This window comes from Exophiala oligosperma (genome assembly GCF_000835515.1).
Source record: "Exophiala oligosperma strain CBS 72588 unplaced genomic scaffold supercont1.13, whole genome shotgun sequence".
In the NCBI taxonomy this organism is placed as follows: Eukaryota; Fungi; Ascomycota; class Eurotiomycetes; order Chaetothyriales; family Herpotrichiellaceae; genus Exophiala; species Exophiala oligosperma.
The window spans coordinates 188008-208653 of NW_015622830.1; the positions used below are offsets into that span (position 1 = coordinate 188008).

General features: G+C 51.5%; 7 protein-coding genes across 7 annotated transcripts; 3 read left to right on the forward strand and 4 right to left on the reverse strand.

The window, feature by feature from the left end:
* Positions 1–116: 116 nt before the first annotated feature.
* On the forward strand, positions 117–1949 carry PV06_10425 (uncharacterized protein). Its single transcript, XM_016411977.1, has one exon. The coding sequence runs from the start codon at positions 271–273 to the stop codon at positions 1423–1425; it is 1155 nt and encodes a 384-aa protein (XP_016257597.1). The 5' UTR covers positions 117–270; the 3' UTR covers positions 1426–1949.
* Positions 1918–6016, reverse strand: PV06_10426 (uncharacterized protein). The gene is made up of 2 exons (XM_016411978.1): positions 5760–6016; positions 1918–5696 (listed from the first exon to the last, which is right to left on the reverse strand). Exons 1-2 carry the CDS (start codon positions 5815–5817, stop codon positions 2134–2136), a joined length of 3621 nt encoding a protein of 1206 aa, XP_016257598.1. The 5' UTR covers positions 5818–6016; the 3' UTR covers positions 1918–2133.
* An 87-nt stretch (positions 6017–6103) lies between these two features.
* On the forward strand, positions 6104–7066 carry PV06_10427 (uncharacterized protein). Its single transcript, XM_016411979.1, has one exon. The coding sequence runs from the start codon at positions 6280–6282 to the stop codon at positions 7006–7008; it is 729 nt and encodes a 242-aa protein (XP_016257599.1). The 5' UTR covers positions 6104–6279; the 3' UTR covers positions 7009–7066.
* Positions 7005–9530, reverse strand: PV06_10428 (allantoinase). The gene has a single exon (XM_016411980.1). It carries the CDS (start codon positions 8807–8809, stop codon positions 7136–7138), a length of 1674 nt encoding a protein of 557 aa, XP_016257600.1. The 5' UTR covers positions 8810–9530; the 3' UTR covers positions 7005–7135.
* An 850-nt stretch (positions 9531–10380) lies between these two features.
* Positions 10381–12304, reverse strand: PV06_10429 (uncharacterized protein; the record flags this gene model as incomplete). Its single annotated transcript, XM_016411981.1, has 3 exons — positions 10381–10505; positions 10558–11034; positions 11092–12304. 3 exons carry the CDS (start codon positions 12302–12304, stop codon positions 10381–10383), a joined length of 1815 nt encoding a protein of 604 aa, XP_016257601.1.
* A 731-nt stretch (positions 12305–13035) lies between these two features.
* On the reverse strand, positions 13036–14148 carry PV06_10430 (uncharacterized protein; the record flags this gene model as incomplete). The annotated part of the gene is made up of 2 exons (XM_016411982.1): positions 13036–13882; positions 13943–14148. The coding sequence occupies 2 exons, from the start codon at positions 14146–14148 to the stop codon at positions 13036–13038; spliced, it is 1053 nt and encodes a 350-aa protein (XP_016257602.1).
* A 160-nt stretch (positions 14149–14308) lies between these two features.
* PV06_10431 (uncharacterized protein) lies at positions 14309–17311 on the forward strand. Its single transcript, XM_016411983.1, has 2 exons — positions 14309–14659; positions 14710–17311. The coding sequence occupies exons 1-2, from the start codon at positions 14415–14417 to the stop codon at positions 15650–15652; spliced, it is 1188 nt and encodes a 395-aa protein (XP_016257603.1). The 5' UTR covers positions 14309–14414; the 3' UTR covers positions 15653–17311.
* The last annotated feature ends 3335 nt before the right edge of the window (positions 17312–20646 follow it).

Consider the following 20646-nt stretch of genomic DNA (forward strand, 5'->3'; position numbering starts at 1 on the left):
ATTTACAATGCTCGCGCTGTCTCCGTCTCCGCATCAGCCTCGTCAGCCTCGTCGTCGCTCCGCATACGATTTTACGGAGAGTATTCGAAATAAACTTATTCATTCCTTTCAAACTGGCACCAAGTACCGCATCCTGTCCTGCTCCAGACAAATGTCAGTGATACTTGCTATGTGTACTGTTCCTTACCGCCTTATGGATGTTCTCCTCTTCACAGACCTCCTGTCTGAACCTCCTCGAGAGCTGCCCTTCGATGCGCATGTGTTCTCCTCATGTCCATAATTCTCCACCGGTCCCTTCGCCAGAGTCTACCTCTTCTACCTCTTTCTCGCGGTCATCATGTCTCGACGGCGTTCCTCCGCCATGCCTCCACGATGCGTCGTACTGTAAAGAGACGGATTTCTCCTTATGGAATTGAAGCGCAACTTCCCTTCATTTTCCAAGAAAAGCGGTCGTTCCTCGATATCAACCGACGACCTCACAACAACCTGGGACCCAAACACACCCCGACCCTTGACAGCCTGCGGCCCCCCAATTTTGAATACGTCCAGAAGCCAACAACGGATGGTAGTGGTCTCTTGGCGGACATTGGCTACGCTTTCCGATGGGTGAGTGCCTACCGACGCTTCTGGGTGGCCTGTGAATCAAAGGCACGCTCCAACCAGGCGGAAAAGGAAGAGGTTCTGAAACGTCTGAGATGGACGAAACGTACGGACTTGGCCATCTACGCCATGAGCGCCGGTCTCGGCGGCGTCCCCGACATGACACGACGCGAGTTCCAACTGTGTACAAGGACCCATCACCACTGGTGGCGTCGCCCCCTTGGGCTGCAACTGAGGGACCTCAGGAGTATACTGAAGGGTTATGACACCTACAAGGCCGAGTTCTGGAGCAACGCCCACCACGCCGAGAGATCTCCGTCACCTCTGCGAAACCTGTACAGGAGCAACGTCATGAGAAGTTGCGTGACACCCAGAGGCAGGCGGCTGTTCCTCCCCTTCATCTTGGCACAATATGCCAAAGCATTCTCATTTTCGTGGCCGTGGACGTACGTGGCGTATCAATACGTCTTCAGCCATGGCCAGGGGCAACGCTACTATGAGATCCTCGCTGACACCGTCCTCATCCTGCGTGAAGGAGGGTTCAAGAAGCTGTCGGCGGAAGACGTCGCCGACTATTGCCTGCGATCCGGGTCGCCGAACTTTCTCGAGTACGTTCGGGAAGCCGTCGAGATGGATGCCAACCCTGTCACGGAGAGCATGAGAAAGTTCATGGTTCCGATTCTCGAGGAGCACGCCAGGGCCTTGTTGGAGTGCGACTGGCAGAGAATCCCTCTTCACTTGCGCTGGAAGGTTGAGGAGCATGTCGCTGAAGATGGCCCCAAATCTCCAGAGTGTATGATACGACAAGTTTGGTCGGGACCTTGAACACGTCGTTTCCACCCATCACCATCATCTGGAAATCCCTCACCACTCATACGAGAATACTAACGATGGGCGACGCAATTTCCCAGCTGGTACGGAGTATGACGGTCATGAAAATCGCACTACAGGACGTGCTCGAAAGGCGGCCTGGCATTCGGTCTCTTGATCATAGCTTTGGTTTTGGAATACCATCAAACGAAATCAATGACCGGCAGATGTCTGCTTCACGAGATATATTCTCACCATACAGAGATATCAATCCTACAACTCTACAACGGAATCATTGGGCGTCGAGACGGGGGACAGTTCACCGGGCTGCTTGTATTCCAGGCCAGCGGTCTGTCTACTATATTTATGAAGGGCATGCTCTATACGGGTGTCTAAATAGTCACCCAATTAATGCTAGATGCCGGCCCAAGATCTTATGACTGAGCACTGGCTCATGAGCTGATATGCGAAAAGCACTGTACCACTAACAAATAGATCAATTCTGTACCAAAATTTCCATCACCATCACATGAGCGTAGAGGAATGAGCCAAGGCCAAGCCTACACACCACGGTAGTGATGTATAAAAGGAAGCACGCTTCGTTCAGAGGAATGTTGGTTAAAAGAGGGTGGCAGGTGGTGTAATGAATAGGTGTTCCGAAGCTACCTTTTTCCATGGTTCCCACATACCAGGATATACTCAATTCTACTAGACTCGTTCGTTTCAGCTGTCGCTCTCGCTTGAACTCATACTCCACCGATTTCGCCTCTTCAAAGGCGCTCCATTTTGAAACCCATTTCTCTTCGTGGGTTGAAGCTTGAGTTTCTGATTACTTCGTACCCGTTGTGCAGATTCCTCGATACTATTCATGAAGTCGTTCCCGTCATCTCGGTCGTCATCCGAGACTCCACTCTCGTCGTCCTCTGCTTCATCGTCGTTTTCTCCACTGGCATAAGGTGGATCAGATTGCTCGTCTGAGTCGGCCTCTTCCTCGTCCTCTTCCTTCCCAGAAAGATCGGAGTCAGATTGGGACTCATCGTCTTCGGCTTCGCCATCAGAATCGTCATCATCATCGTCTTTAACCGTCATCTCAGACAGCGGCGATCGAACAGATAATTTCTGCCGCTGAATAGGAATGTTCGGAGATGGTGCATCCTGGCTTAGAAGGTGTCTTCTACTTTCTGGAAAAAGCGGTCTGACGACCGATGTATTGGCCTGTGTGAGTCCGAACAGTTGCGTAGGTCGAAGTGTTTCGTTGGGTGTCTGCGCTTGTAATGGATTGTGACTTTGACGGGACGATGCCCCTATTGAAGACCGATCGTCATCTTCTGCTGCATCTGACACATCCTCTTCTCCCTCTTCATCAATAGGTGGCGATGGAGTTCTCTCATTTCGCGAATCCGCTTCGTCCTCGTCGTCGTCGTCCTCTGTTTCCACGACTAGCTCTCGAGATAATCTGGGACGACTGGCCGAACCACTCGGTTGACCTTTCAGTCGACGCGCCATTTTCGACGGGGTAAGTATTCTGCTAGATCCAGGTGTCTTCTCGAGTCCGCCAACCTTGATCCATCGTCCTTGCCTCTTTGTGCTGTGAAGTACTCGGTAGTGATTGGAACATTGTAGCGCACTCCTCGTCTCGACTTTCTCACTGACTTTATTCCAGGGTACGCGCCAATCCTCTGCCTGCGATGCCAAGCCATTCGTTCTTCTCACCTCATCCAGTGCTTTAGTGAACTTCTCTTCTTCTTCAGTAGTCCACTTCCCTGACTCGTTGTGTTTGTGCTGTAATTTGTGACGCCATCGTTGAGCCACGGCATCGGTCGTTCTCATCAAGCGTTGCGCAATCTCACTCCATCTTGGACCAAGTTCTTTGTGAAGCCGAATCAAGTCTCTGTCATCATCTGCCGTCCAGTTCTTGGATCCCTCCAGATTCTGGAAATTGCGCTCACGATATCGCGTCATTGACCGCCTGTTGCGATACGGGAGTACCTCATAGTATTCATTCAAGAAGGCCCTCTTACTAATAAAATGCCAGTCCCACCTGTCTCCCTTTCGACGCTTCAGTGTATCTGTCATCATATCGTTGAATTGTTCGATGCTGATATCGTGGTCTGAGCAGAAAGTATCTCGCCAGTCTTGAAGTTTCTGCACTTCGGCTTCGCTGAAATGACCTGTCAGACCTTCAACGCCATTACCCCTGTCGTGACCGCTCTCTTTTTCGTGCTTTGACAGAAGCCTCATGCTCCAGAACTGTTCCGTACAGTCTCCACAGTGATACAAATGTGAATGGATATTAGGAGCTTTCAGGTGGAGCTTCAGTGAAGCTTCTGACTTGAAGCCTTTATGACATCTTTGACACTCTATCGTGCGGTGGGCTCTCGGTTTTGGTTGCTTGGCCGACATCTTCTTCGATTCGTTAGTAGAGGCACCACCGGCGTGCGATTCATCAGACTCTGAGGTCGAGTCTTCGTCCTGTGACCTTGCGCGTTTTATTGGTCGGCTACCTGACAACGTTCTTCTGGCAAAAGAGGTGGCGAAATTCGCCGGTTCGGAATCAGACTCGTCAGCCTCGGCTTGCTGCTTGTGGGGAGAGACATAGTTTAGACCAGGCTCTGCACGATTCTTACCCTTTGGCATCGTGTATGTAGCATCGCGTATCCTCTTGAGTCCGAAAGATTCAAGTCCATTCTGCTGAGGATTTTCATTGGGCTGTTTACTCTTGAAAGCCTTGCTCTTGGAGTATGTCTTAGAGCTGCCAGAAGGAATAACGACCTCAACACGTCTGGCAGTAGATGGCGCTGGAGATCCCGAGGCTGAAACAGATGGTCTTGATCCGGAACCTGCGTTTGATCTCTGGGCCCAACTGTCGATGGTACTCTGTCGTGTCCGAAGCGTGGGGACAATTCTGTCTGTGATCTGCTGAGCTGGTTGGGACGTGGAATTCACAGCAGCCCAAGTGCACGGCATTGTTTCATGCGGTTGTTGTGCAGACGTTGGCGTAGTGTTTTGTGCCTGATTTCTCCGTTTCATTTTCTTTCTTGTTGGTCGATTTGGAGAGTCTGAAGGTGTTTCAGCATCCCTCTTTCGCTTTAAACCTGGTTCAGGGACAGGAGTCTTGTCTGAAGACGCCTCTTCAACCATATCCGACACACTTGACTCTACAGAAGATTCAGACTTGGAGTCTGCTTCTGGTTCAACGGAGTCTTCGCCGCTACCGACTTCAACCTCTTCACCCTCTTGAGTGGCAATTGATTGTGCATCAAGCTGAGCTTGCAGCGATTGTTCCACTGCGCGGATCATGTCATGATGAGATTCTACCTCATGCTCGTCATTGATCTGCGCATTGTCCTCCTCGACATCGTTGCCATTTTCCGATCCAAGTGAGTCTTGGGAACTCTCTCGGGGAGTTTTGTATTCTGGCGATTTTTCGTCGTGTGGCTCTTCGACATAATCTGCAGCCACAGATGTCTGTAAAGAGGCTGCGACATGTGCAGGAGGGCTTCCATTCGCTCGTTGATGCGCGTCCGCGGATACAACATCGTTCTTGCCATGACTCGCTATGTGTCTTTGAAGAGTGTCCTTCCTGCTCAAGGTTTTGCCGCAAATCGTGCAAGTGAAAGCGGAAGCATGAATCGCACCATGACGTTTCGCCGACTTTTTATTAGTAAACGTGCTCTCGCAATTGTGGCTTTCTGCATAAGGACATAGCCATCGCCCATTCATTTTCAGCGGCTCGGGGCCCGCTTGCGACGCAGGGACGAGAGCGACGTTGTCCTGGCCAGGCGGAGCTTCTTGACTCTCGACAGACGGAGCACGCCTGGCATCTATCACAGGCAATGGCGGATTGTCCTCGTCCTCGTCGTCGCGGAGAGGCTCATCCAGTTCGTCGCGTTCACAACCAGCGCCGTCCTCAGCCTCTGCCTTGGCCTCTGCATCTGCTGAAGTCGTGTCCAGGGAATCGATACCACTTTCCAATGCTCCGCCACCGTCGCCATCGTCACCAACTTGAGAGGATGCGTAGACATCAAATGCCTCTGGCTCTCTTTCTCTCAATTGTCGTATCTCCTCTTCGTTCGGAACATGTTGGCTCGATCTCCTCACTTCGCCGTCCCCGGAAAAGGAGCTGCGCCCTTTTTTCTTCTTTTTCTTCTTCTTCTGCTTTTGAGGCTTTCTTCTCGGAGGCATCGCGTCCCCTGCGCCTACAGGCATGATTGTCTCATCTTCGTTCTCGTCGGAGGATGTTGGGTCCGGGTCTCGGTCGTCAGGAATGTCGGAGAGATCTGTCTCTGCACGTGCATAAGTTTTCCACCCAAAAAGACCACTGGCCGGTACTATCTTCGGGTACTTACGTTCAGGGTCTTCTTCCTTTGGTTGAGCGCTGGATTCCTGACTCTGCTCGTTACCCATGGCTACGGCGTGGGATCGACTTTCGGAATTATATCATGTTTGGTGTCTTTTTGCGGGGAAAGCGCGGTCGAGACTTGGTCGCAAAGGATGCGCGACAGTGGCAACGACAGCCAACAGCGGCAGGCATGAAACAACGTGAACGAGTCCCTCTAGCAGTTGTATATGCGGGCGCATGCGTCTTGTAGGTGAAGACCCGCGGCGGTGACTAGCGCGAATGGTTGGTGGAGAAATGTAATTTAATAGCTTTGGGTATTGCCAGGAACCCAGTTCCTGAGGATGGAGTACTGATGAATGTCACGTCTTCAGCCTTGTCCGTCTCGCCTGTTTTCTAGTGTAGACAAGGCTGCCTCAGATACGCTACTGCGACTCCGCACGAGTATCTGGTATTTCGCCTACACTACCCTGAAGAAATTCGTTGCGAATAAACCTCACTGAGACCGCGAAAGAAAAGGCCAAACGAACATGGTCGTTCTAACGACCACACCGCGCATCCTGGCGGCGGTGGCCACCCTTCCTGCATCGACCCTTTCGTCTCTCAATCTTGACCTCGACTCGATACCTTCGACGCCCGGAGCACCGATCGAGCACGCAACGCTCCTCGCCATCTCGAAAGCCACGCGCTCTAGTCTGAACTCTCTCCTGCGTGGGACAAAGGTGTACACGCCGCCGCCTGCCCCGAAACCCGAACACACACCAGAATACGTCGCCCTGATGGCCCGACTGCGCAAGGAAGAGGAGCGAAGGGAATACGCCCAACTCGTGTCGAGAAAGCCTGTAGACCTCATCGACGGAGACACGGGCGACGACGAAAAAGATGACATATCGCCTTCATTAGTCTTCAACATCCTTCTCAGCATCGTCCTGTGTGCGGGCACAATGTTCTACCTGACCCGTTGGTGGGCAAACGATGGCCTGCGGGTCTTGGCCTCTCTGTCTACGGGCTTGCTGGTCGGCGTGGCAGAGGTCACGGTGTACGCTGGCTACTTGAGGAAAGTGAAACAAAGTAGAGATAAAGAGCGGAGCAAGCGAGAGACGAAACAGTTCATTGGCGAGTATACCGGAGAACCGGCGGAACCCATTGACCACATGGCCTCGGTGGACAAGCAGGAGATCTGGGGTCGAGGAATCAACGGCGGAATGAGACGACGAGTCAGGGAGAAATGGGAAAAGGAGCGAGAATCTGAAAATTGAAACGACAACATGGAATTCATAAAGAGTAATATATCCCGGAAGGATACCTCATAATCTCAAGTCCAAAGCATTCCCGAGACTCCGTACACATGCCGCTCTACATGATCTAAACAAAAGCATTATCGACTCAAAGATCATAATCATAAATCCATCTCTTGAACCAACTCTTGACCTTCTTCAACTCCTTTGTCCTGGGCTCGAGCAATAGCTGTCCTGTACAGGATTTGCCCACGAATCCGGCATTCGCTCCGTCTCTGACGAAGATCTTCTGGCCCCTCAGTAATGTCTCCTTCACCATACCTTTCATGACTCGGCCCTGATACGGGCTGCACTTGTTCCTGAACAACATCGTGCTTGGTTCCACAACCCATTCGGCCTCGTCGTCGAAAACACAAATATCCGCATCAAAGCCGACTGCCAGTTCGCCCTTGACTTTCTCTAGCCCGACTTGCGCAGCAGTGTTGACACAGCACCACTTCGCAACGTTCATGAGCGCCTTGTCTCTCAGCATATCGTCTGCGATCAACCCTCTTCTAGACATCTCTGTCCACAAGATCGGAAGACCCAACCCCACACTACTGATACCGCCCCATGCGCTAAAGAAATCTCCACTGCCGTCTTGATCGACAGGCAGTGTTCCGGCCACGCCCTTGACCGGTGGCACATGCCCCGGGACATGAGTCGGAAGCATCTTCAAATCAGGTGTACACGGACTGTGGTCGCTAACCACCGTTTTGATGACACCCTCGCCCTCATGCTCGCCCAGTTCCTCCCACAGCCGGTCTTGGTTGCTTTGCGTGCGAATGGGCGGGCAGCACTTATGCCTTGTATCACCGAGCGCAACCTGCTCTGCCGCAAGAGACAAATAATGGGGGCAGGTCTCGGCCGTGATGTTAATACCCTGTGCTCTCGCCTTGCGAAGCAACGGAATCGCCTGCATCGCGCTGAGATGCACAATATGGAGAGGCAGATTCGGTGCAAGGTGAGCAAGAGACAAAATCTCTTCGACGGCATACGTCTCGAAACTAGGCGGCCGCGACTCCAGGAATGTACTGTATGCATTCAGGGGGCCGTGCGGCGCGAGTGGAGGCAAAGACGTCTGCACGTCGTCGCCCACACTGTCGGCAATAGGTGGGATCATTTCTGCATGGAACATAACGGTGGTGGGTTCGTCCGCTAATTCGGCAAAGACCTTTGCAATATCGCTCGACGACACGGCGGGAAACTCGTCAACGCCGGAGTCGATCAGGAAGCCCTTGAACCCACGTACACCTTCACGCACGAGGGCCTTCAGTTCACCTTCGTTGCCGGGGATAATGCCACCATAGAAGCCAACGTCAACCCAGCATTGGCCTTGGGCGGCTTTGATCTTCTCTTGTAGGCCTGATACTGTGGTCGTAGGGGGAATCGCATTCAGCGGCATATCCACAACAGTAGTGACACCGCCGAAAGCAGCGGCCTGGGTACCTGTATGAAAACCTTCCCATTCTGTCCGGCCTGGCTCGTTCAGATGCACGTGTGCGTCCACCAGGCCCGGCAAAAGGATATGTGGGGAGTAGTCTGTATAAGGAGTGTTGGGTGGGAAGTCGGATTGCGGGAGCACACTGTCGAAAGTGGCTGTGATCTTGCCTGTGGCATTGGATATGACAATTGTGGCTGCGGAAAGACGTCCGGAGCGTATCGCGCGAGAAGACGCAATCACAGTGATCGGTGAGTCATTTGAGCCATCGAAGTAGCCGTTCGGAGGAGAGCGAGGAGGAGTCGGGTATGAATGAGACGTCTCGGATGGTAAACTGGACATGATGAGGTATGGGATTGCCGGTTACGGTCTGGTCCGCGCTGGTCAAATATAAAGAGTAGATAAGTGAAATAGGAGCGAGAGCAGTTAGGGAGAGGTTCCCAGGGTTCTGAGCATGTGAACGAGGACCTCTGTTGTCCTTATCTATGGCTGATAAGCAATCTCGTTGTCGAGTAACCTCGTGATATCTGAACGATAAGTGAAAGATAACAATCTGGAGATGGATTGGGGGTGACCCTTGCGGGGGAAACGAAACAAAGGAAAGTCCTGAATACTCTTTGATATACCAGGGGTGCCATCTTGAACGGCCGAGGCCGGGTTCGTCAACCACAGCGTCGACTCATTTCGGCAACTCCTCCTACAGTAGTGACCATTTCGAAGGGGCATTTGGGAGCCAAAAGAAGCAGTGGAGAGATCGAGGCGGTCGAGTCCGAAGGAAAAGAACTCGGCCGGCCTGGTCAAGTATATTCATTGGACCGTGGCATCATGGAAGGCGTGGTAGGGAGACCGCAGGAGTATCTGTTACTCGATAGTATCGAGTAGAGATAAGGGAACAAGGTAAAGCGCGGAATACTAAACAGAGTGGCACCCGTGGGTTGGGGGGGTGTGCGCCAAAAACTGGTGGGTGTTCAAGGGCGCAGTTGTGCGTTATCGTTGGGAAAGTCAGCGGCGAGGCTTTGACTGGGCCTATTGTTTGCGCTTGGGCCGTCTGAGCGTGTCCGGACTTTTCCAGATTTCTTCGTCTCTCGGCGACTTCGGCACCAGCTTGATCGCCCTAGACTGTTTTCGGCCTGGCCATGTCCGCAGAGCTTTTCGCTATTACTCGATATATGCCTCCTTTTTACTCGATCAAAATTCCTGACTGGTATTTCGGTGCAAGAATGTCTCTGACTCCTCTTCAGCTGGCGTGACTTCGACGTGGTGTCCACGTAACAATTTTCCTTTGACTTTCAACTCTAACAATTGCGGCCAACTGCCGGTTGTGCGCAGTCTGCCCGAATAAGGCTTGGACCGAAAAGGGAGGCACGTTGACATGGACGTGGACATTTAAAGTCCAGGAGGCTCGGGCGATCGATTGAAGGAAATCGTCGTCATTACGTTAACATCGAGGAGACTGCATCGAGGCTTTGCAAGGTGAGGTGACAGCGTCGGACGCTGCCGATGCTCTGGCTTCCTCCTAGAGACAGTCACTTGGTTCTCAAGGCTTACCTTTGAATGATTTCCTCTCTTTCGGTAAGCATAGTGAGTACGCCTCAAGACTCACAAGAATCTTCGAACTTTTCGCATAGCAGACGATGATGTTTGGCAAAGATTGAAAATGAGGAGAAGGAGGCCCTCGAAGCAGCCTAAGTCACGTGGATTTGGTCACCTGGTCTCGGTGCGATTTCCATTACGCAAGAGCTTGTCCCAATGGTGACATAGGGGACGCTGAGAACTATTCTTTTCGCAAACACCCTTTCATTGAACATCAAATCGAAGATGATCAACGATCATACGTACGCATGCCCAGGAAGTCACAGCTCAGTCTGCACCACCCACCTCACTCTCGGCACTCCCTGATCGTAACAGAGACACTACCCGGCTAGCTGAATACATTGAAGCGGTTTGCCCAATTTGTCGGACTGAATGGCCAGGGCAACGAATCGAGACCACCAGCGTGCCTGAGGTGCGGTACCTCCAAACATCCACAATCCAGGAGCTGTTTACTGTCAGAGGCCATCTTCCAGAGCTGCTCACATTGACCAACTTACCGGCTGGTTTCATCACATTGCGTATTTCTCCTTCTTCGTCCAGTCCCCAGAACTCGCCCAGCTTCGAGGCGAAGTCTTTACCAACGATATTTCCAACCTGATTACGATAGTCATGATCCTGTCCGGTAGCAATGACTACCACATCGGCCTTGAGCTCACTCCCATCCTGGAAGTGTAGACCTTCCGGTGTGAATGTCGTGATTGGAACGCCTGATTTTACTTTGATCTCGCCTCTGACAATGTGCGCGGATGCCCCAATGTCAATATAGTAACCGCCGTACCGCATCATGATGTTGTCCATCAATGGTGTTGTACGATCGGCACGGAACCCGGCCTGCTCGAGAGCATCGAAACGTTCAGATTCGGCTTCTGTGGCCATGTCATATTGGATTTTGACAATGTCGCGTGAAATCTTATTAGGCCGTCCTGCCGACATAATATCTGCATCGGCCGTTGGAATTTCGAGGTTGTAGAGACCTTTCAAGACACGTTAGTCCGCCAAGCTGAAAGTCATATACACAAGTACTTCCATACCAGATTGGCCCTTTATCACCCACTCTATCGGATAAACGCAAGTCCTGTTACGCTGAATCATATAGACAGATCGCAAGCCCGCTCTGTACATGTCCTCGGCGATATCATGCGCCATTGTGCCAGACCCAATCACAATGCCGTTCTTTGCTATCCACTCCCGACTATGTTTATATGATCCTGAATGCAAGAGAATGCCTTGGTAATGCTCGGTTCCTGGGATGTTTGGATCCTTGTCGACACTCATGCCGGCACCAACCGAGACAACGAGATGTCGACAGACGATTGTGCGTTTTTCTTGCCCTTTGACCGTCACATCCAACTTCCATACCCGGTCATTTTCCACCCACTTTGCTCCTGTGGTCTCTGCATTCGTCCAAAGGTTGATGTTGTACTTGTTGACATAATTCTCGAACCCTTCTGCCACGATTTTCCCGGGAAGCAACAACGGATCGGTAGGGTTCCAGGTGCGCTCGAAGGGCAGGTTGTTATACTCGCGAACCGTGTGCTGCCTCACAGACTCGTATCTCCCGATCCAGTTGTGTCCTATCGAGGGGCGTTTTTCAAGAAGCACATAACTCAGACCCAGCGCGCCGACGCGACCGGCCATGGACAAACCACACTGCCCGGCTCCGATGACAACAACATGGAGGATGCACTGACCATCGGTGTTCATGTCCTTGTTGGACTCCACGCCGTTGGTGACAGAATTACCACTCACATTGACTGAGTTGTCAGTCAAGAGTGGAATATCTGGGTGTCCATGGCCTTCGAAATTGTCCAGAAGGGTCACCAGCATCCAGATTTTCCAGTTCCCGTCCTCGTCCAGAATGAAAGAGGCGGCACCAGTGCAGTTTCCCAATAGTCCGTTGTTTGGGTGAGTCGTAAATGTGAATGGCACTTCGATCCAAGAGCTGCCCGGCACAGGTTTGGCGATATACGCTGGTTTGGTCTTGAAGTTGGACGGCGACAATGACTCAGCTTGATTGTTCCATGCTTCCACAATCTTCTTATCCCCGTCAAAGGTTCGAATCTGTCCCGTCAGTGCAAGATGATCCCTCCAAAGGGCCGTACCCTGCAGGGTGTTTGGGTCGAGATTTCCATCTTCTAGTATCTTTTGGGCCAACTCCTCGAGCATTTCCATATCAGAGTCGTTTGGGACCAGCCGGGCAGGCAAAGTACCCGGAAGGCTGTCTAGGTTGTATCCAGGCTTCATAACGTGTAGTCTGTGGAAAGAGAAATTTCGCTGATGCTCATTAAGTCCCGATGCGATATATGCTGGGAAGCTGTCTAAATATGTAGTCTCTTACGTGAGATGTAGACGTTCTAGGTGTGAAGTCCACAAGAGGGATGAAGACAACTCAAAACTAGGCATACCTGCCTGAGACTCTCAAATGTCGCCATCTTCTTTGATCGAAAATAGCCATTGGGGGGCTCGACAACTCGGTAGTTCACATCGATCACCCCATCTGGTGATGGCCTTTCACGATGGGGTAACGCGGGGAGTACACGGGGATTTTCCTCTCAAGAGGAGGTCAGGATAACTAGTCGGCCACCTGCCGTTTTCTCCATTGCTTGTGCCGTTTCTCCTAATCAGACTTCCGAGGTGGCTCCGATCACGACACCTCGAGTGACGCGGCGATGGAAAAACACCTGCGGACAGGTCCAGCGTTTGTTGTTCAGGAAGATTTCACGAGTCGAGAATTGAGGACGCGCTCAAATCGGACCCAAGAGATTGCTGACATAGGTAAGCACGCACATCCAAAGGAGACCTTGGTAGGTTGAAGTGAGTACGCGCCACTCAAACACCTTGTTGGCAGCTTTCAGTGGGGAAAAATGCTACCAACATCTGGTTCCTTATCCCACCACGGGGCCGGAGCGTCGATTTGGGACGGCACTCGATGATGCCAACCCTGGGTTTTCAGATACATGGTCGATTTCTATCGTTCAGTGAATGGCAGCATCAAGGATCCGTTTGCGAATGTTGTCGATGACAGTCAGTTCATTTTGGCCTTCGACACTCATCTCGGCATCGACAGCGGCCTCATAAGCCTTGACAACGGTGTCTTCATCAACTCTGACGCCATTCTCTGCGAGAATTCTGATGCACTCAGCAATCCTGGCAATTTCTCGCCTGGTTCCCTCTTCAATGCTGTCGTTCTGACTCGAGTAGATGGAGCTGCTGACCATATCATCGAGATTCGATATGCTGACACCTCCACTCATCTTGCCGTGATCCTCGGCTTGCTCGATATGCTTGCTTAACCAGACATAACCATTCACTCCTAGAATGACATCCACATCGCCGCCTCCTTGAGCACCACTGTTGACTGTAAAGACCTGTCTTCTGCTGCGCACCACACCTCCACCACCGCCAGTACCAGAGACGGCGAGGAAAGTACCATTACGCAGTTTGCCATATTTCAAACTTCGGGTATGTAAGCTGGCAGTGCCGTCGACACTTCCAATCTGCTGAACTTCCGCAACTAATAAATCCCCTTCTTGGAAATAGTTGCGCATCTGAAGCTCGTCGGCTGTTGTTCTTCGTCGAAGAACACCGCCGGGCAGATTGATAGAGGAGAGGGGTAATTGTGCCAGTAAAGGTGCCGCAACGTCGACTTTCCACCTGTTCTTTTGGACTTCGACAATGCGCCCTACGACAAGATCGCCAATCTCGGGATTATATCGTGCTCGCAGAGGTGCAACAGAGAGTAGTTTGTTTGTCTTCCGCAGAGGGCCTGCCAGAGTAGCGGTCATTATCGTTGAAGAGTCGTGCATATAGGTTCCATGTCCTCTGTGCCTGCGTCAACAGCTACACTTTGATATCAAGACACCATCCAAGCTGCAACCTTACCTCATCCACTCTGTTTCATCGGTGATCGTCTCTCCAGGGAGAACAATGCTCTGTGAAGTCGAGGAAGTTAAACGGGCGCGCTTGGAAGGCCGGGCAGGTTCGTCGTTCATAGACACGTCGCTGTCTGATAGGCTATCTGCATCATAGGCATGATTTTGCACCGTCACTTCATCTTCCAAGTCTGGTGGAAGGACGGCTAGACCCATGACTATTCGTTGTTTGAGATATGTTCTGTCCCGACTCAATTCTTTGGATTTTTGGCAGAAGATGTAGAGTCGCGGGAAAACGTCGGTAGTTCAGGATCCACGTGCTGATAAGAACCTTGGCGCCCCTATCACCTCCATTCGCTCTTGCTGAGGTCATGAATTGAGGGCGGCAACATTTTTTGTTTGATGACTATTTCACCCTCATACTCTGTACAAACCTTCTCGATCGCTTCTTCCACAGCGCAATAGTCATTAAACTTGTCAACATGGTTCGCCATAAGAAAGACAATTCATCGAAAGCGAAGAAATATTCTACGAAACCTCGACATACGCCACGAGCCTCGGGGCTAGGAGGCGATGAAGTTGGAGGCAGTGAACGTCCACCTTTCAAGGCAGCATGCTGGGACTTTGGACACTGTGACGCGAAGAGATGCAGCGGTAAACGTCTCATGCACTTTGGAATGATGCGCGAACTACCCATAGGTCAAAAGTATCCTGGAGTCGTTATCTCGTAAGTGCCCCTCGCACCTTCTACGAGGGCGCCAATTGACAATGCCATAGACCCAATGCAAAACGCACGTTATCACCGGCAGATAAGGAGCTGTTAGAGCAATATGGCGCCGCAGTGGTCGAGTGTTCGTGGGTCCGAGTACAAGAAGTACCTTGGTCACGGATCGGTGGGAAATGCGAACGCCTCCTTCCTTATCTCGTCGCCGCAAATCCCGTCAACTATGGCCGGCCATGGCGTCTCAATTGCGTCGAGGCACTTGCGGCATGTTTTTGCATATGCGGACATCAAGACTGGGCGGAGATCGCTCTGCAGCATTTTTCATATGGCAAGCCGTTTCTCGAGATAAACTCCCAGTTGTTCAAACGGTATGCAGCATGCCAAGACGAGGACGAGATCAAAAAGGCAGAAGAGACCTGGATGGCCAAACTAGAGAAGGAGTATGCCGACAGCAGACTGAAGGGACCGTCAGACGAGGGCGATGATTGGGCGGGAGGCAACCTGAATCGACGGGAAGTATTTGAGTCGGATGAAGACGAAGATGGTGATGACAATGATGACGACGAGGAGTCTGAAGATCCAGATGATGACAGAATCCCGCATCAGCAAGGTGTATCTTTAATGCCACCCGATACGGACGACGAAGATGAAGAAGCGGAAATGGCTGAAATCCGGCGAAAGATTCTTGCATCGAAGCCATTTAGTGAGTCTATATCAAGCGAGGGTCGGAAGAACGGACCTGAACAGGCCTTTACCGACAAAAAAGCCACTGAGGCTGCTTCGGAAATGGTGGCCACGGAGCCACCAGCCGCCCTTATCGACTCTGACGCAGAGTCAGGTTCAGGGGAGGAAGAGTACGATGACTTTGACCAGATCGCCAATGCCACTCCTGTCACCGATCGAACAGGTATCGTGGCACGAGAGAGGCAGAAGAAATTGGAGCAAGCAAGTGCTTCCTTTTCGCGGACCATAGTATCTGCACCGAAGAAGTGGTAGTAAGAAACAGTGGGATCCTCTGCAAGCTAACACGGAACGTCTTCATGGTGTACTGCTTCGGTTGGACAACAATCTCCCGTTCCGGCTCCTTTCTGCACTGGCAGTGACAATACGAGATCTATCCGTTCGCTCGACAGAGAAGCACAGCCACCCCGTCTCCCAACCAACTTTCGCCCACCCAAATTCGAAGCATAACGGCTATCACATTTCAACCAGCGAATGGGATTCATCCTACCCAGGTCATTAGTCCCATTTTACTTATCAGAGATGCTGTCATATCAGCTGCCGCCTAAATTCCAGAATCCGGTTGCTTGCTCAACGCGGGGATATTCAGATCCAATTGGCTTTTTCGCCACTCTCATATGCGTATATTTGAAACCCCCAATCGTCAATGACGACACCCAGGGCTGAGTGAATCGTCTTGTACGCTGGTGATCGAGAGGACCAACTTCTTTAGCTCTGACCAAAACATTTCATTGCAAAAAGAAGTACTTGTTGCCTTGTGGACTCCCGAATTGAGAAATCCCGCATGGCCATTTCCAGCCGAGATCATAGCAGCTTATTCACCTCTTGATGTGCCTGGGTACAGTGCAGCGTTTAACTTTCCGCCAACGAACTTTCCATGGACCACCTCTATCTTGGAACTGTGCATATGCAAATGTCACCATGGAAGAGAACACGGGGATATCGAAGCCATTTCTTTGCTGGTGTAGAATCTGAAATGTCCTCGTCCGGATCAGTATCTGCTGCAGTGTCGGCTACAAGTGCCGGAATCTCATAGAGGTCCACGATACTCGAGTCTTGTAAAGTCCTATTCAGATAGGCTAAAGCAAGGTCCTTGCAGAACGCCCGGAACGTGCTCCAGACGCGAAACTACGAGGGACAGTAATCCGGTCGGATTGTCTAGGCCGACCAGTTAAACGCAAATCCATCCTCACAATACTCGGAAAGAAGACAAGGTCTCCCACATGTTACTGACTTCCTGAGGGACAAACGAATACTCAGAGTGGCAACCGGCGGCTGTTACTCGTAGGATGTGGTATTAATTCCTATACTACAGGATCCATAGCCTTTGCCAGTCCCAACGCCGGTGGAACAGAGAACAATGTACGGAGTACGAATCATGACATCTTAGCTTGAGCCGCGTAAATGACTTCCGGCATCCCTGTCGGACAACATGCAACAGACGATGGATGCTGCGGCGGTTTTAGGGCGAAGTGGGCGAATTTCGCCACTAAATTCTACCTACTTGTACTCGGCATGCAGGCGAGGAGGAGGAACAGAACAAGACTCCACATTGCCGGAGAAAATCCCCGTCGTCTCTGATTGCTCGAGTACGAAGTACATCATACGAGCACGGTCAGTCTTTGTTGCCGTTGAAGACTCTCGCGGGAGAACTTGCGTGGACGATACGAGTATCATGGTCCCCTTCATCGTAGCACTTGAATGGAGCGGCCAGAATGAGAAATCACCATCGGCTCGGGATAGAAGCTTCAATCAAGTCAAAAAGAGTATTTGTATCAAGATGATGTTGTAAATCAATATCTACTTGTACAATAATAGTCTCATCTGACTTATCTTGGAGCGAACCAATATAAACGTAAGTAGTATGGTAGCTTTTTATAGTTGCGAACGTGACCAGACCCGAAAGAAAGAACCGCCAACAACAGCCTCCTTCTAAACATAGGCCATGGACATCAGAGAATGGGAATGTCCGACCCCCTCTCTCGAAACTCGCTGTACGGGTACACGATCCATAAGAGATTCAAGGCCTGCCATAATCAGACAGGAGGCACCGAGGAATAAGCCGCTGCCAGCGAACCAGGCCACGGTGAGAGGTAACTGTCGCCTTTTGTAGCTGGGACGACCTGCAGTTCAGAAAACAATGGTCCATTCACTTGACCATGGTTGTTGTTGTTGTTGTTGCCCTTGAATGACATTGCGCCTGTGAAATCTCCCAATGTGGCCGCCGGTGCATCGCCGGGTATGCTGCTGCAGAAGTTTGCGTCCAAAAACGCATCGACGTTCAGGTAAGATTCGACGCCCACTCCGTAACCACCGGGGTCGACCGCGTTGACCGCCATTTCCGACGGGACGCTGCTGATATTTTCCGGGGAGACCTCACAGGATGGTACCGTCGATGGCTGTTCGTGCATGATGTCTTGCTGGTCGAGGTCTCCATTCATGTCAAAGTTCGTTTCTTTCGTCGTGGCCTGCTGAAGTGATGGCACCGAGCTTGACGCAGAGCCGTCATACGACCCCGGAGACGGAAAAGGTGGAGATTGTGACGCTGAAGACGAGTCTTCCTGCTGGTCGTGCCGTGTCTGCGTAAATTCTTGGGCGGTCGAAAGCGCCCAAGGTCGATCCTGGTTGGGCCGCAACCTTTGGGCCTTTGAGGAATCACTCGGTTCCCTGCGCGTTCCGGCGGTAGCTGTGGCCGTAGTAGTGGACTCTTCACCTCCCGGTTCGATCAAACCCAGTCCACATAGGATTGAGTCGGTGGTCACACTCCCGCTGGACTCGTCAGGGATGTCGCCTGGAAACCCACTTTCTTGTCGACAAGCCCAGTACAGACGTTGAATTGCCTCGTCCAAAACATCGCGCATGCGACAGTAACTGTCGGGTAGTGTCAGTGATCCCAGTGACCAAGTCTAAGAAACACCGAGACTAAAGGAAAGGTAGCATCAACTCACTAAGTTCGAGCATCGCGTCCTCTTCGGGCGGTGTAGGTGCAAGGTGAATCGTTCCCTCTGCAAGTCTTACATCTCGCAGTGCCGTCGCACTGTTTTAGAAGTGTCAGAACAATGGGCCCGAGATAAAATAGCATATACAAGAATGTCACTGTGCGTACCTTTGCCTTTTTGTTTCTGCAACGGTCACAAGCACGTCGTGTTCGGCGCTTGGAACCATCACCTCCCTTCCCACTGCTGGTAGATCTGGTCCTCGACATCCTTTGTTGTATTCGTCCGAGAAAGGCGTTCCTTGGTTTGCCTCAAACAATCACCGCGTGAATTTTCAGTGGTGTTTTGATATCACAACCTCTAACAGGTCAGGGGGACAAGGTCGAGACTAAAAACGCTATTTCTATTTACAATGCAACGTTCCTGATATCCAAGCACGAAGATTCATACCGGGTACCTGACATCATATGGAACCGTGAACATAGCGAAGAGAGGTTCGGGAACGTTGTGTATGGGTGGGGAAGAGCGAGGATTGCCAGGGTTTGAGAAGTCGTCGCTTACATTCTCACATCAGTGCGTCCTATGAAGTCATTGCCATATGGGTGCCGTGGTGGTCTCTCGCGCCGTGATTCTTTGAGACCACAGTTGGGGTACTGGGCGCGGTCGACTCGTGCATGCTCATGTCGACCGGAAGCCCAACGGATCAATAAGTCAGTTGTGGGAGCCCACTTTTCTACGAGTAAAGACTCGAGAAACACCTCGACAATCCCATGGACGGAAAGAGTAAATGATCTGTGGCAACAGAAATGGCGGGGATACGGATAGGGACGTCCTTTTTTCAAAGCCATGGATTCCGAGTGGACCCAGAGGAAGTCTAGGTCAGAGGAGTTGTGTGCATGGAGAGTCAATTGTTGGAATTGAACGAATGACTTGCCAGCGGTGACAGAGACTCAGAGGGCAGGAAAGCGTTCCTCACGGGTTGCCGAGATGTGTTTAACGCAATTTGAAGTTGATATCCGCAAGATCACCGTTCGTCCTCCTGAGAGTTGGGCCCCCGTATTCGTACAGGCTCGTGTCAGTGTATCTGACCAATCATCATCCGAGGGAACAGTATCTCCCTCCAAGCACTCAAGACATGACCGGATTACCCACTTTTGGAAGGACCAGAAAAAATTCCCAGCGTTGTCAAACTCCGTCCGACTACGACTCGTGTTTGGTTTTTGACGTCGACCAGACAGTTCCTCACTTGCTGAAACGAGTAATGACCTGCTCGTAAGTGCTCCTCCGCAGTCGCAGTACCAACACTCGAAGGTCTTGTGTTGATTCAACGACTTTTCAAGCGAAGGTGGGTCTTGTCGGAGAGGATATCCTGGTCTTCGGAACTCAATCAGGCTCATCAGCCAGTCACTTTGCTCTTGGTTATGATATCCGGCCGCTCATTATTTTCGGCTCGCCTTAAGCCTCCAGTCATGCCCTCGGGTTCCCGGCCTCAATCTCAGGACACGGAGAATGGCGAGCGAGCGAGCCTCAGGCGTATGATTGGGTGGGCGCATGGTGCTACTGAGATCAGTCTTTGGTGCTTTCTTTCTTCGACAGGGTCCTTTTACTTTCCCACCCCCGCAATCTACGGACTTTCGTGCGATGGAAACCTTGACGGTTAAAACGTCCGGAGCTGTTGTCCACACCTGTCGCTGAGAGGAAACAGTGCTGTAAAAACAACCCATGTGGCGACACCCATGGACCATATGACGACACTGGTCAAGCTCTCAAAGGTAATTGAGGTATTGTTCTTTTGCTACCCATAAACAGCCTGGGTTGGTCTATTCTTCAACAAGTTCTTGTCCCATCCCATCCGACTCAAATTACTTTCCACGGCCTTTGCGGTAACTTGGTGATTTACAAGCCACACCCTTGTACATACATATGCTCATCCGAATAAGTCTATCCCCATCGCAACCAGCATTTCGGGAAAACACGTCAAACTCAACTCTGAGTCTTCTTACCTAGGAGGCACCATGAGTACGCGATCGAGCTTCCCACGGCCACCCATTGACGAGATCAAGATGTGGCCGGTCGAGCTCCAACAAGACGTGCCCGCGCCACTGCCGCCTGAAGAGACTCTGAACTTCGACGACATTTCCATGCTGCCTGACGCCTCTGATCCGTTCTCTGCTGAACCATCCGCAGAGCCATCATCGACCATCCTCCCCACCGAACCGTTGCCTTATTTCATTCACCCGCAAGAATTGCACGCCTCTTCCTTCACCGCGTCAGAGTCGTCCAGGTCCCCGCAAAGCCAACACGGGTCTATTG

Bases quoted from the DNA above. Each gene is read 5' to 3' on its own strand.
- PV06_10425 (XM_016411977.1), top strand. From the start codon at position 271: ATGTCCATAATTCTCCACCGGTCCCTTCGCCAGAGTCTACCTCTTCTA.
- PV06_10426 (XM_016411978.1), bottom strand. From the start codon at position 5,817: ATGGGTAACGAGCAGAGTCAGGAATCCAGCGCTCAACCAAAGGAAGAA. The intron at 5,697-5,759 runs GTAAGTACCCGA...ATGCACGTGCAG, and splicing joins AAAGGAAGAAGACCCTGAAC to AGACAGATCTCTCCGACATT.
- PV06_10427 (XM_016411979.1), top strand. From the start codon at position 6,280: ATGGTCGTTCTAACGACCACACCGCGCATCCTGGCGGCGGTGGCCACC.
- PV06_10428 (XM_016411980.1), bottom strand. From the start codon at position 8,809: ATGTCCAGTTTACCATCCGAGACGTCTCATTCATACCCGACTCCTCCT.
- PV06_10431 (XM_016411983.1), top strand. From the start codon at position 14,415: ATGGTTCGCCATAAGAAAGACAATTCATCGAAAGCGAAGAAATATTCT. The intron at 14,660-14,709 runs GTAAGTGCCCCT...ACAATGCCATAG, and splicing joins TATCCTGGAGTCGTTATCTC to ACCCAATGCAAAACGCACGT.